The sequence below is a fragment of the Rhinolophus sinicus genome, linkage group LG07 (assembly GCF_036562045.2).
Source record: "Rhinolophus sinicus isolate RSC01 linkage group LG07, ASM3656204v1, whole genome shotgun sequence".
NCBI lineage: Eukaryota > Metazoa > Chordata > Mammalia > Chiroptera > Rhinolophidae > Rhinolophus > Rhinolophus sinicus.
The window spans coordinates 53,421,943-53,436,811 of NC_133757.1; the positions used below are offsets into that span (position 1 = coordinate 53,421,943).

At 41.5% G+C, this 14,869-nt stretch overlaps 1 protein-coding gene across 36 annotated transcripts in view; it reads right to left on the minus strand.

Moving 5' to 3' along the window:
* KCNMA1 (potassium calcium-activated channel subfamily M alpha 1) overlaps positions 1–14,869 on the minus strand; it is a 715,366-nt gene that overhangs the window by 244,886 nt on the left and 455,611 nt on the right. For all 36 annotated transcript variants that reach the window (XM_074339646.1, XM_074339645.1, XM_074339641.1 and 33 more), the window contains one exon: positions 6,531–6,606. In XM_074339646.1, the coding sequence (XP_074195747.1) occupies positions 6,531–6,606 (76 nt within the window). The remainder of the gene's footprint in view (positions 1–6,530; positions 6,607–14,869) is intronic.

Sequence of the window (14,869 nt, forward strand, 5' to 3'; positions counted from 1 at the left end):
TCTCCCTGGAAAAACAGCCCCTCCTTGACCAGGGAGTGGAAGAGTAGAAATAAGGCAAACAGATCGGGGCCATACAATGACCCCCATCAGGTGAAGCAACCACCACAGCGATCGATCGATCAATCAGTGAGCTGAAGACTTTGCAGCTGCCTCACCACCATTTCCTCCTCCCAAAGGGTCTCTCAACGGGAAGCCAGAACCAAGCAGAAGCCTCCCCTGCCTCTGCCTCATCCGCTCTCTATGGCGCGCTCTAACAGTGGAGAGTGAGAAACAGACCGGGAACAGCGAGCCATCACAGGGAAGCGTGTTCATTTGCTCAGAGGATAATTAAGTGCCGAGTTGGTTCACTTACAACCTCCCAGATCCCCAGGGCCTGAACAAAGCAGTGTCCTACCAATAACCACGTGGGGCCCTCTTGAGATATTAAAAGTATTAGAGTCTCTGAGCCTCCTGGTGCCTTGGAAAAACGACCTAAGTACGGTGTTTATTAATCTCTAAATGATTGTCACAGCGATATTAATAGTGCTTAAGGGAGCTCTTGCTGTGTGTAGAACATTTAATCATTGTTGCTGAAAGAGCCCATATTCAGCACTGAAATCTGATTATTTTTACAGCATCAGCATCATTACAGATCCACAGTCTTAGGAATTTGCTTTCCAAATTAAACTCTATGACCAGGCAATCATCTAAAAGCTCCGTGCAAAAGACGCAAGATGAACTCTTGGTGCAGTTTCTCCATATTCTGATATTCGAACCACACCAGGTTGCACAGGACTCCTTGGAAGGAGGATGAGGGTGGGGGGTGGAGGGCAGAGGGGAGGTAGCAGAGACGGGGTTGTGTGCTCTGCATGGCAAAGGAGGTCACTGGAGATATTCACAGACTTCATGGCCAATCCCAGGGGTCTGAACCAAACACAAAGTGCACAACAGCTAGAATGATTGCAACTATTCAGATACTAGCCCACTTCCCATACTTTGAGAGAGGGATGGATTGTGATCTTCTCATGAGAACCTAACTCATCTAAAGAAAAATCACTGGTTTTCCGTTATCATTTCTGAGTCCCCATCTCATGAGTTCTTACTAGCCATTAAAAAATTCACACCAGTGGGTACAGTGATTCATCCAAGAGTAGGCACAGAGATCTTTCTGTTCTTGTAGATCAGAGACCTTTTCTAGGACTCTGTAGGTACTGGGAGAAAGAGCGTCTGTCTCCACAGATACAGGAGAATGACAGTCTGTTCCTTCCTGGGATTACAGCTATAAACCCAGAGCTGTTGGAGACCATCTTTGTGCTCAGTATATTTAACAAGATGTGTTTTGGTTAACAATGAAAATGTCATCTACTTTCCACAAAAAAGCACAAATTTGTTCCTGCTCTGCCTGTCCACTATCTACCTCTCTCTTTCTGGCTGAGAGTACATACAGCCAGGTGCCAATGGCCTTATTTTGTTTCATTGTTACCTTTGCTGGGCAGACGTGAAATACCCCTGAAAGTTATCTGCACTCTGCCCTGCACTCTGCCACATTGAGATGAATGGTCTGAAGCTTGAAACATGGAGTACAGCAAAATCAAGTTCTGTCAGTTTTGTCCCTTAAATACTCTAGCTCCCTCCCCCTCGGCTCCATGCGACTTGCACTGCCACAGGCCTTCCTTAACATTCCTGCCTAGACAACTGCTCCCAGACTGGTCTCGTGCTCTGTGGTCTTTGAGGCTTCAAACCCTCGTTCTACACAATTGGTGGAATGGTGCATCTTTCTACAACGCAAATCTGATCACGTTCTTCTCTTACGTAAGACCCTTCCACACCTCTCTGAGTCAAATCCATGACATTTAAGAACCTTCATGATTTGGCTGCTACCGCCAAGGCCCTTTGCAGTCTACACAGCAAGTACTCTTTTTTAAGAATTTAACGTTGGAGCCATTTCTGAGGCCATATATGTATTACGGTGATTTTAGTTCCCCAAATGTCATGCTTTTCTACATTGTTGAGATATTTACAATGAGCATATTGTACTTTAGTAATCAGAGGAAACAGTAGGGCAGTTTTCTTTTTCTTTTTTTAACTTTTATGTATTTTAAGTGTGTTTCTCCAGGACCCATCAGCTCCAAGTCAAGTAGTTGTTTCAATCTAGTTGTGGAGGGCGCAGCTCACAGTGGCCACGTGGGGATTGGATTGAATGGGCAACCTTGTTAAGAGCACAGTGCTCTAACCAACTAAGTTAACCAGCCGCCCCCAGTTTTCATTTTAAATTACTAGGCAATCCATGGTGTGTGTGTGTGTGTGTGTGTGTGTGTGTGTGTGTCTTCTATCCTTAAGCATTTCCTTAAATGCAATCGGCTAGGTCCCCTTTCTGGCCCTACCATGTACATACTGTCTTGTGGGAAGTTAATATAAACGGACTGAGATGCACTTCCCTAATCTGTTAATCCCTATATGAGAATTGCAGGGTGGTGGAGTGTGTGAATGCTGAGTAAGATTACTTGTTATGTTAACGATTTCATGGGATATTTTTAAATATTAAAAAGTTGCCCTTCTGCCACACTTTCTACTACCTGTTGTCTTTCCCTCACTCTTTATAGTCAGCTTTTTGCCTGCATTGGTCTTGGCTGTGGAGAAACTGGTAGGGAGTGCCAATGAGAGCACATAACCACCCTTAAAACAAAGACTTTTCTTACTTTGAGTACACGATTAAGGCCTTGGAATCCTGGCTTTCATTTGCAAGAGCAAGGCCCCGGAGAGAGAAGTGTTTTCCAACCATGCAGCCATGAGATGACCACAGAGTCAAGTCAAGGCGGGCTGACTTGAACGGCCCAGCTGACCCAGAGAATCATTAGAAATTTTTAAAAAGTGACAGTTATCTTGAGCCACTGAGTTTCAGAGGCACTTGTCACTAAACAACAAATAACAGTTACGAGACTTCTTTTTTTAATAGATATTTTTCTCCATAAAGTCTATACCACCATCGACAAATCAATCCATGATACTTATATAGCTTTTTTATTTATTTTAAATATAACCTTTAAAATTACATTGTATAACTGTTTGTTGTTGATGCATAGAATACAATTAGTATTTGTACATTGAAACTTGCTAAATCTATTATGCCTAACACTTTGTCTTTAGTTTCTCTTGGGTTTTCTCTGTAGGAAATCATTATTTACGAAAGGATTATGCTGCAATCATCAATGTGTACTAATGACAGAGTGACAGCCTTTAAACAGAGCTGCTTCCTTTGCTCTGACTATAGAATAAGTGTCTTCTCGCCTGTGAGTCAGCCTGCCAGTTTGCAGGGCAACTGAGAAACTGCTGAAAGTTCAGACAATGACACAGTCTCCCAGTGTCCCCTTCAATATGGCACTTTTAGGACACGGCGGATTTTAAGCACTACTGTTGCCTGGCAGTTTGGGGAACAGCCTTGATGCTATTCCATAACTGTGATTTGCCTCTTTCATCTATGTTTTTCTCTGTCATCCTGTTCACTCTGGTTTCCTTTTGCTGCCTCTTAATCCATTCTCTCTCTCTCTCACTCTCCCCCTGCCCCTACCCCCATTACTTCTTTCTGTATTGCTTCTTCCAGCTCTTGGCCAAGCAAGGCACCCAAAGAACAGAAAATGAAACCGCAATTTCAAATCATTACTTCAAATCATGTTTGCAATGTCCCCATCGCTCCCTAATACCACAGATGGGTGGGGATTGGCCACCAGAAAAAAACCAGACAAAATCTCCCTAAAGATTACAGGACTCCACCCACACTTCTGGAAGGTCATCAGGAAAGCAACAAGGTACAGAGGAGTCACCAGAAAACCGCTCAAAGTCTAAAGCCCGACACAAACCAAGGCTTTCATTTCTCTGTGCCTGGGGGTGCACAGAAGCAAGGAGCCAAGACTCGCCAGGCACCTGGAGAGAGAACGGGTTCAGAAAGCTGTCCTAAAGCCTCTAGAGTTCTTTCCATTCAGGGAAGTTTAGTCTGGGCCTGGAGATCTGGCCTTTGCCTACCCTCTTAACCTTGGCTTTCTTTTTTCCCACCTCCAGTCTCCAGGGGCACAGAATTACTCAGAGTTCCCCCAAGGGCCATGTTCTCTCCCCTGTGTGCTTTCTGCAGCTTCTTTGATTGGGAGTCAGCCCCACCCTCTTGACATGCACATGCGCAATCTCCAGCCTCACTGGGATGACACCTAGCTTCCTACAAGGCTTACTTAACACACCTGTGCCTCAAAGAGATCCTTATCTTCCCCACATTCATGCTCAGCCCAGCATAATTACTCCCCTCAAGCCTCACTTCCCCGGGTATCCCTGTATCTCAGCCGCAGAGACGCTGGCTCTCCCTCCCCCAGTGAGCTCTCTATCCTCACCCCACCACGCTGAGGGCACAAACCGGTGCTCCACTCAGGCTTGCTGAACTGACTCAATCACCTGGTCATGACCAGAAGTGACAGGAACTGGGACAATCTAAGTTGTGGGGTTGTGATGACAAGTGCCCCATGACAATAGAAGGAGTTTCAGCGGAAAGTGGTGTTCTGGGGAAATGCTGCTTTGGGCTCAGGGTCACTGACGTCATCCCCAGCAGCTTGCCACCCCGTGACCCCTCCCTGGGAGCGCTGTCTCCCAATTTACAGAGCCCCCTCTTTCCCTAGCCAGCTGCTTCAGCTCTCTTCCCTCTGCACTGGGAGAATGAACCACCCGTAAATGTAGACATGTCAGGTGGATCGCTCACCAGGGTTGCTTGTGCTATTTCCTGCAGCCAATGGAAAGGAGTCTTTTCCAAGGAATGGGAAATGTGTGGGTCTCTTGATAAAAGTCCAGAAAGAGATATTTTATTCGGATGACTCATTCTTTTCCCAAAGCTAGAAAGGAGCTACGTGGAATACAAGGAAGGTGAGAGCACAGTTCTTTCCACGTTATTTCTCTGAGTGATGGCACCTTCTTAAAATGCTGGTGTCGGAGAATTAAAATCCCCTGAATTTCTGAGACAAACATAAAACAGGGAGAGAGGGGCACTCCTCCACGTCAGAGCTGTGGATGTCTCCACATAACACCGTCCCACTAGGAAAAAACGAGTGTCTCTAAATACAACCCCTGCGATCAGCCCCGGGTACCCACTGATTCTGCCCTAAAAATACAGCCTATAGAGCACACATGATATAGGAAAACACTTAAGACTGCTCACTTTGTTGATCATTTTAATTTCAAGAGTCCTAAGAGTCCATTATATAGAGGAGCCATAAAAAGGTAGGTATCAAGGTTACTGTGACTCAGAGGAGTTATGGAGGTGAACCATATTCACTCTGTATCAATAATATTACATACTATGAAATAGAGGACTGATAAATTCTGACCCCACGATAATGAACATGTAGACTGGTGGGGGCATCCTATAAAGGATTTCTATTGCATTAGATGTTCCCTTCCTCTTTACCTTGGCTAACAGGATGTGAATTTACTTCACATTCACATAGATACATAGTTAGGGAGGGGAAACCAATTTAACTTAAAACAAATAAAAATAAACAGAAAGTACTAAGACACAAAGAGGAAAGCTAATAATAGCCTGTCACATTTGCTGGATGTGACAGATTTGGGAAGCTGAGTCCCAGCCTCAGTTATTGGGAAAACAGAGCGGAATCCATGGCCCCCAAATGCAGATGTGTTCATGATAAATCACAAAACAGAGGTGCCCTGTTTTTAATCATTTATCAAACGCGTTAAGAAGAAGTGGAACGTTAGCAGTGAGTGTCTTAAACTGTAATTTCCTAAAAGAGAAATTCATGACCTGTTCTTATTCTCCATTAGAGTACGTCTAACTTCTTTTATTAGTTTATTCATCAAGACAGCCCTGGGTTCAGGCCAGCTCTGCAAACCCACAGGTCATCAGGAAAGGGATCTCTGGGGGCTGTTTCCTCCTGGTCCAGCAGTGTTTTCCAGATCATAACACGGTGAACAGAAATAGTCACGGAGCATTCGGCAGGAGGTTTTTAGGTATTCCCCAAAAGGCAATTTACAGAGCAAACCCCAGGGGCTACACTGGCTATAAAATGAACATCTAAAATGTACTTTGAAATAAAATGATTTTCTGTTTGCCATACGAGGTTTGTGATTGCCTCTCAAAAAGCATTGCTTCTATTGCTTTTACGGCCAGGTTCAATTTCTTATTTAGTGATGTAATAAAGGGGCGATTTAGAACTGGGAGCAAGGACGTTCAAATCAATGAGCAGATGTATCCCTCATCCGCTGTGCACTCGCCCCATGACGCTGTGGCTGATTTCCTGATTTCCAGGCAACCCCACACAGTCCCCCAGTCTGGGGACGCAGGCACAGCTGTTTCTCTGTCTCTACCACAGCGTCCCAAGCCCTGCTGAAAAGAGCGACCCAAACCCTACCCTGGGCTTTCTCTGGATCTCTGGGTTACATCACTCATTCTGTGAATAACAGACTTTAACTTTATTGTGATGAAAGCAAAACACACCTTATATTTACCATGTGGTACTGGGGATAGTAATGAGGAGAAAACAGGAGAAAGAACATCTTACCTTGTTTTAAGGATATTCAGAAACTGCAAAATTTCTGAAAACTGGATCAGTCTGAGAGCTCTTAAAAATCTCAAACCTGGAAAGAGAAATGAAACAGAGATGCATTATTTTCAGTGCGTGGTTTTAATGTTCACACTCTGCTGTGGAATTTACAGCTGACATGGCAGAAGGGGGCTGAAGTTCTTGCAGAAGATGAAACCATCAGTACCTTGGACATAGTCCTTCATTCCGATTCTTGACTGGTTTAATCTTGGCTGGTAAACGGACTTGCTCATCAAAGGGGCCTGTTCCGAGCCGCAGTGGAGGAAGGCCTGATGGGGAGAGCCCACTTCACTAATGAGGGTTCTCATACATCTGCTTCTGATGTAAAGCACTGTTTCTAAGTTACCTAACTGTCCGAGAGGATTTTGTCTCTGAAAATTACTGGGAATAGCTCAGGGTAACCCTTATGGTAAGAGCACATTAGGAACAAGTCGGATGACCTTATGTCTTTGATGGATTTTTTAAAACCTTTATCTTTAGTCCCAATAAAATAGAATAGTGTAGCTCACAGAGCTATCTGTTTGCAAAGATTACACACCTCATTACTTCAGGATTCAAAACTTATACAATTCCACTTTTACTAAGTGTCAAGATGTTTCTTTTCTAAATCAGCAACCTCTCAAATGGAGAAGAGCCAGTGTTTCTAGTTTCTAAGGGACTTGGGGGAGCGGGGATAGACCCAATCAAGGATTAAAGAAAATTCAAGCTATTATTGTGTTTTAATAGCCAAGAGTAAGTGTGTGTGTGTGTGTGTGTGTGTGTGTGTAAAACATTATGAGTCACTCATGAGATTTTAAGACTTGGCTGTCAGGCAAGAGACTTGCTTTCAAAACACTGATTATCACACTTCAAGACACTCTCAGTATCATACCATTCTCCCAAAGGGACTTGTACAGATTTTCCGAAAGCATTTTATTAAGTGCCCCACCACCACCACACACACACACACACGTGTGATAAGTGGCACTCAGCACCAAGTGGGCTAAGACGTTGACAGGCAGTCCAAAGCCAGTGGTGACATTCCATTCTGCCCCATCTCTGAGGCAGGAAGGGGGCATCGAAAGCACAGTGGTGGGAAGAAGCATGGCGATTCCCTAGACACGCCAGGATGAATCAAGGAAAGGAGACAGGCCAGGAGTTTTCTCCTGCACAAGCTCCACAGTGGGCCCAGTCAGATCCCTCCCTGTCCCAGCAGGAGGTAACAAGGCAAAACTTAGAGCCACAGCACCAGAGGGAGCAAAGGATAATGGCTCAAAAGGAAACTTCTCATCTGAGTAGGATTTACCTTCAGGAACAAAAGATTTTTTCAGAAAACATTCGCTTTCTATTCTAAATGATATTTATATTACCTGGATTAAACAAGAAAGTGCAGAGATGAGAAGGGATGTGGACGAAATGAAAAGGCTTGCGAGCTGAAAACACAGTCCTAACCAAAATGATGACAGGTTGGCTTAACACTGCTGAAAACGAAACTCAATGCAGAGGACAAAACTGACCACCGTTCTCAGAAAGCAGAAAATAAGGAACAGGGTGGAAAAAAAGAAAAAAAGATGAAGCTTAAGAAAACACAAATGGAGTGAAGATTACAGAAACCTAACCTACGGATGAAATGTTTTCCAAAGGGAAACGAGATCCTAAGTACGGCCAGGACATAATAGAAATTAACTTTCTAGAGATGAAAAAATGACTTGAGATTAAAAGATAAAATGGATGACCAGCTCTCTGACACCAATGCAGAGAAGTATGTGACTTTTTTTCTTTAAATGTCATGTATTAAAGTAAATGAAAAAAATATAAAGCATGAGTTCGGGACGAGGGGTTAACATTAGTGCAACTAAGTGTTAAATGACAGTCGGGCAACACTCAGAATTTTAAGACAAGTGTTTGTATACCCAGTCAAGTAGTTGTTCTACAGTAAAGGCAACAACAACAACAAATATTTTCAAATATCCAAGGTCTCAGAAAATATACTTTTTGTACAAAAACATTTCAAGGAAGTTTTCAAGCCGTATCCAATCAGAAGGAGTAGCAGGAGATGAACAGTGCGTTTTTTTTAACAAATTGTACAGTTGGTCCTAAGCATCCGCCCACCCCTGTTGGGGTGAATCTCACCCCAACACCATTGCCACGTGCTGCTGGGAGATAAAATAATAAACTCAGAAACTTGAGGTAAAGGAAGATTGGTAAACTGACGCCAGCCAGGAACATACGGGTGCTTTGGGTATCTATTAGCCACTAATGGTTTCGTCGTGAAAATTTGAGTGTGCATGCATATAGAGACTTTTTTTTTTTTTTTCCACTTATGGAATGACCCAAATTTTGAACTGGATTTCTTCCTTTTTATCTTTAAGTGATGCTATTTGCATCCTATATTGTTTATTTGTAGCTTGCCATTTTTTAAAGGGACTCACTAAATAAAACAGAACACAAGTTTTTCTTTTAATCGAGGTGTAGGAAAATAAGGGTAGGGAAACACAACGCAGCTGCCACTAGGTTCTACACTCTTGCTACAGGTCAACTGTTGCTCCAGCTCTAAGTTCTCTGCCAACAAAAGCAAGCAGGGAGACACAATAAAAATAACAATGTAGAAAAGAAAAGAGAAAAAAAAAAAACAAGCTGGTTCTCAGGAGAACAGTTATCCCAGGATGGAAACCTGAGAGAAATGTCCCTACAAAAGGGACCCAGCGTGATGCAAGAGTAGCATTCTCAGGGACTGAACAAGAGACAGTTGGCTTTGTTTATTTGACTGTCGTATGTTTGTCATTTTCATGACACTGGGTCCCATGAACACTAATGAGTAAACCGAGTTCGACATGAGCGAAAAAAAAAATCAGTTTACATTTTCTGCTTAAATCACACCAGGCTATCCGGAGAAACAGTGGTCTGAAGCATGTATGTATTAGGTTGGTGCAATCCATGAGGGTTTTGCAATTATTTTTCTCCTTTTAAAACTGCAATTATTTTTGCACCAACCTAATTTCCGGCCAGAATTCACAATAGTCCTCTAATGGCTTTCTGCCCTGGACACCTTGTGGTCAATTATTTTCAGCACAGCAGCCAGAGTGAGCCTTTTAAAAAGTAAAATGAATCATGCAATTCCTCTGCTCAAAATCCTCCAGTGTCCCCCATTTCACAAAGAGTAAACGTCAAACGCCTTCAAGGACCTAGAGCAAAGCCAGCCTCATTTCCTTTTGGCCTCCTCCTCCTCCTAGTATTATGTTTCCTCTGGTCTGTCTGTTCCTCAGTGATCTCTGACTGTGCAGCCATATTCCTGCCTCAGGGCTTTTGTACATGCTGTTCTCTCCGCCTGGAACACTCTTGCCCAGATGGCCACATAATGCACTCCCTCACCTCCTTCAGGTGTTTACTCAGTGTCTCTATCTCAGTGAGGCCTTCCCTGGTCACACTATCCAAAACTGCAACTCTCCCCTCACACCTTCCCTCCCATCTCTTTATTTCTCTTGCTTGCTTTTCTTTTCTCCTCAGTATAAAGCACATGCAATATTATTTACATAATTTGTTTTCTGTCTACTTAGCTATAGCATGCATCAACTCAAAGAGGGGAAGGACTGATGTCTAGATATTTCCTATACTTAAAAAACTGCCTGGTATCAGGTGGATGCTCAATACACACTTGCTTGCATTGAATGGATGAATCAGACTTGAGAAAGAATTCGATGGCAGAGAGCTACAGGTTAAATAGTCTGCATTCAGAACTCTGAGACTATACATTGCTTACTAAAGGGAAAAGCCAGGACCTCTGAGAGTTCACCTGGCAGAGGTCAGAAGTGATGCCCTTAAGAAATATAAAGCAGCCAACCCAGGGAAGAGCCTTAACCACAGGTCACTCTGCTGCCCCCAGAGAGAGCCCAGAGAGTATGACAGCAACTCCGATTACATAAAGGAGGCCAAGGAGAGAGGGAGGCAGGATGGGCAATGCCTAAGTGACAAATTACGCATCTTCTCTGCTTTATAATACTATGTTCTTATTATTTAGTCCATATAATTTAAAATCTCTGAAATAAAATAACTTTCTAGGGAAACTGAAAATGGCTATAAGAGTTCTGAACAAAATGTGTGTGTACCAAAAAGCATGAATTATGCCCCCCACAAAGGTACCATGTCCTTTGGTTTTACAAGTGAGTTACTTTATCGTATCAAGAAATAGTAAACCTCCCTATATACTCTTTAATTCTATAGGGAAGTAACAAAAATGCTTTTCTCTCTTTTTCTGTACTCAGTATTGATTTTGAAAGCTGGCATTAGCTGGACACAAGTAGCACATACATTTTTTTTTTTTTAAAGGCACGTTCCTTACAGTAATGACACTAGCATATCATAACCGAGACTATATTAAATGAATAACACGCAGGAACTGTAGTGAATATTGTGGGGTACAGCCCACATCCCTTCTTCGGGGACCTTTCTTTGTCCCCAGCTTCTGGCCTCACCAGAAGGTTACACTCCTGCCAGAGGTGGCCCAAGACTAGTATGTGTGGGGACAAAGGCCTGCTGCCTTGTTGTGATTTAGGCCAACTCTGAAGAGTCATCAAGCTGCGGAGCGTCCTATGGGGTGGGCTGAAGCCTCTGGTCCAGCTGGAGCTCTCCATCGTCCTAGTTTCCTTCTTCTCTCACAGATAAGGGCATGAAAACCCACCTTAGAGACTGCATAGCAGGAGACTAAGTATTCTGATAATACACGTGGGTACATTGGAGGTCCTCAATCAATGGTCATTCCATCAAAACAGCATCAAATCATACACAGTCCCATAGAAAAGTCAACAATACAACTAGAAAGCCCAGACACACACACACACACACACACACACACACACACACACACTGTATATAGTGTTATTGTTAAATTATTGGTGAAATGATGACGTTGACAAGGATGTAAATCTGTTTTTACTGAGTGCTTCCTGTTTTGAATGACTTCCTGCACGCCAGAACATTTAACTCTATCGTATGTAATCCACACAACAGAAGAAAACAGCTAAGTAAACAGACTAGAATACCCAGCACACAGTTTGGAAGCAGCAGAGCCAGGTTTCAATCCAAATTTGTCCAAGTCCAGGAATCCCCAGCTTTTAAGCCCTGCCCTGGCACAGACTTTGGCCAGTCAAATTCGGTACATCAAGCACTTTCAACTCAAGTAAGCACTTTCAGCACTGGGATCATCTTGCCAAACACTCCTAATAATTTGCATTTCAATTAGTATGCAAATGACCTGTTGCCAACATCCCCAGGACTTAGTATTGTGATAAAAGAAGGAAGGAAGGGAGGGAGTGTAAGAGTCCCAATCCCAAACACAGAGGAGCTCATTGCTGTTTTAGTTTGCTATCCCATGTTAATAAATAAATAGTTTTTTCATATAATTATTAATCACTTTATTTTCTTCTTTAAAGTGCTTTATAGTGGCCTTTGCCAGTTTACCTGTGTCTTCCTCTTATTCTTATTAATATATTTGAGCTCTTTTAAATGAGGATATTATATGGCATATATTATCTCCTACAGATTGTCATTCTTTTAATTTTGCTTAAAATTGTTTTTTTAAGTCTAAAATTTTCCTTAAGATGGCTTTATTTTTCAAATTCTAACCTTTGTTATATGGTCAAATATATCAGTCTTTCCATCATTGTTTCTTTGTTTTAATATTCAAAAATGACCTCCAACCTAAAACAGATTTTTTAAAAATGCATCCACATTTTCTCTTTGTACTTCTAGGACAGTGGTCTTGAACCTTGGCTGCATATTTAAATCTCCTGGGAAGCTGTAAAAATGATTGATACTTGGGTCACTTCCTCCTCCTGGTTCTGACTCAATGGACCTGGGGTACAGACAGGCAGAGGAAATGTTAAGGTGCTGAGGTGATTCTAAAGAGCCATCAAGGTTGAAATGCATTGCAGACTTTTTCTGTAAATAGGCAGATAGTACACACTGTAGGTTCTCTCACAACTATCCACTCGGCTGTAAAGGATGTGTAAATGAATGGGCGTGCATGCATCATTCCGGTAACATTTTATTCAAATAAATAGACCATGGGGCCTAGTTTGCTACACCTGCTTTACAGAGCTGCTACTCAAATTCCATGTGTTGGGAACTACCTGGAATTTGTTAACATTCAGAGCGTGACTCAATGTGTCTGACACGAGGCCTGCTACTCCATAGTTCTAACCAGCTCTAAAATGTGGCAGAGGCTCTTGGTCAGACACCACACTCTGAAAACACAAGGCAGCGGTTCCCAGATGTTGCTGCCATTGCAATCACCTGAGGATCTTAAGACCCTACTGATACCTCCCACCCCCAGATATTCCGATTTAATTAGTCTAGGGTATAATGGACGTACGAGAATTGTTTATAGCACCCAGTGGACTCCAAAGTGCACCAAGGTGGGGAACTGCTGGTTTAGGATATCTTTTCTTCTTCTTTCAACCTCTAATTTGTTAACCCATCTTGGTGTGTTTATCTATTGTGGTTAATAGTGTGCCAAAGGGACCAACTTTTCATTTTTTCCCCCAAATAGTTAGCAAATTTCCCTCTGAGTAATCATTTGAGTGATCTAAAACCAGCTCTTTACTTTTATTAATTATCAAGAACATACTAGTTAACTATTAGTTAGAATAAATCAATAGAATAATGAGAGGTGACTTATAATATAGTGCAGTTGGCTCAAGATTTTAGGAAAAAATAGTCTTAACTCGAGGAGAAAGATAATTTCTACTTTAGCATTTGTGATTAATTAAAACAAGAGTCCCAGATCTTTTATGGGGGTAGAAAATAACAATAATAAAGCAAACAAACAAAATAAAATAAGGTACTTGCAGATCCAATAAAGAAACACATAAAAAAAAGTCATGCACAATTATATAATAAAACTTGAAAAACTCAGTAAGAGGGGACGACTTTCCAGAAAATGTAAACTTTGAAAGTTGACACATAAAAAGAAACATTATAGAATAATTGAAATATAAATTGAAAAAAAAAATATTACTAGTTTCCCCTCAAACCCTTGCACCCATATAATTTATTATTAAATTCTTTAAAACATTTACATTTTATTGAAATGCCAAACCACCATAATACAAAAATGGTGGAAAGCTACTATACTTGTCTTATAAGATGAACATAATTCTGACTTTCAAAAACACAAAAGAAAAACAATCTCACTAAAATTAGCAATGTTCAAATTCCACATAAAATATACCAGCACATATAATTCATCTATGGAGTAAAGTAATGATCTACAGCATTCTGGTTAAACATAGCAGATTGAATGGAATGGTTTATCTCTGCCTTCTCTCAAAACCTCACTAAAGCAATACTAAACGGGGGAGAAAACAATAAAGTCCCACAAGGACAAAAAAAAAAAAAAGGAAGAGGAAGCTGCAGCACGTAAGAGAAAACCACATGCTGGTAAATAAAAAGTGGATATTATTTTGGAAATTAACTTGGCAGAGCTGAGAAACCTGATTTTATATTTGTACAACATATATAGTAAGAATATAAATACAAATATATATATATACACACATATATATACATGTATATATATACATATACATATATACATATATGTATATGTGTATATATATACACACACAGACATGTATTTCCATAATAATAACAACAGAATATCAGAAATGTCCTCATTCAATAAATTTCAGTGAGGAATTCCACAAAGACTGCAGGTAGGTGAAGGTGGTGGGGTGAGGAGATCATAATAGAGAAGAAAACAAATGTCAAAAAGATGAAATGAGGTGACTGGCACTGGAAAGTGGGATGCTGGGACAATAACTGACAGACTGTGATGCCAAACAAGATCACTCACTACACAGCAGTAAGTGTGGGCATTTTAGGGAGCAAAGCAATATCCTGAGGTAACGCCCAGAAGACAGAGGTTGTCTCCACTATTTCAAGACCAGGTATTGGACCAAAATATGCTGTCGCACTCCCAGCATTCCCCAGACAAGCAAAGGCAGCATTTTCACATAGGCTAACAGAAAATCTCAAATTCACAGAAAAGCACAAAAATCAAAAATTACCAAACGTTTGAGGAAAGTCAACCTTCTTTGAAGGCAGGCACATATTCTATCAAACTGACACTTGAAGATATAACATTAACAAAGCAACAACCTTAGAAAAAGTTTAATTGAGAAGCATAAAAAGTGTGTGAGAAAATATGTCAACTCAACAAAAATCAACTAGGTATCTTAAAATTTAAAATTTTGAACATAAAAACTTTCAAAGACCAACTAACCTGAAGAACGACTATAGCCACATACAAATTAGAGGGT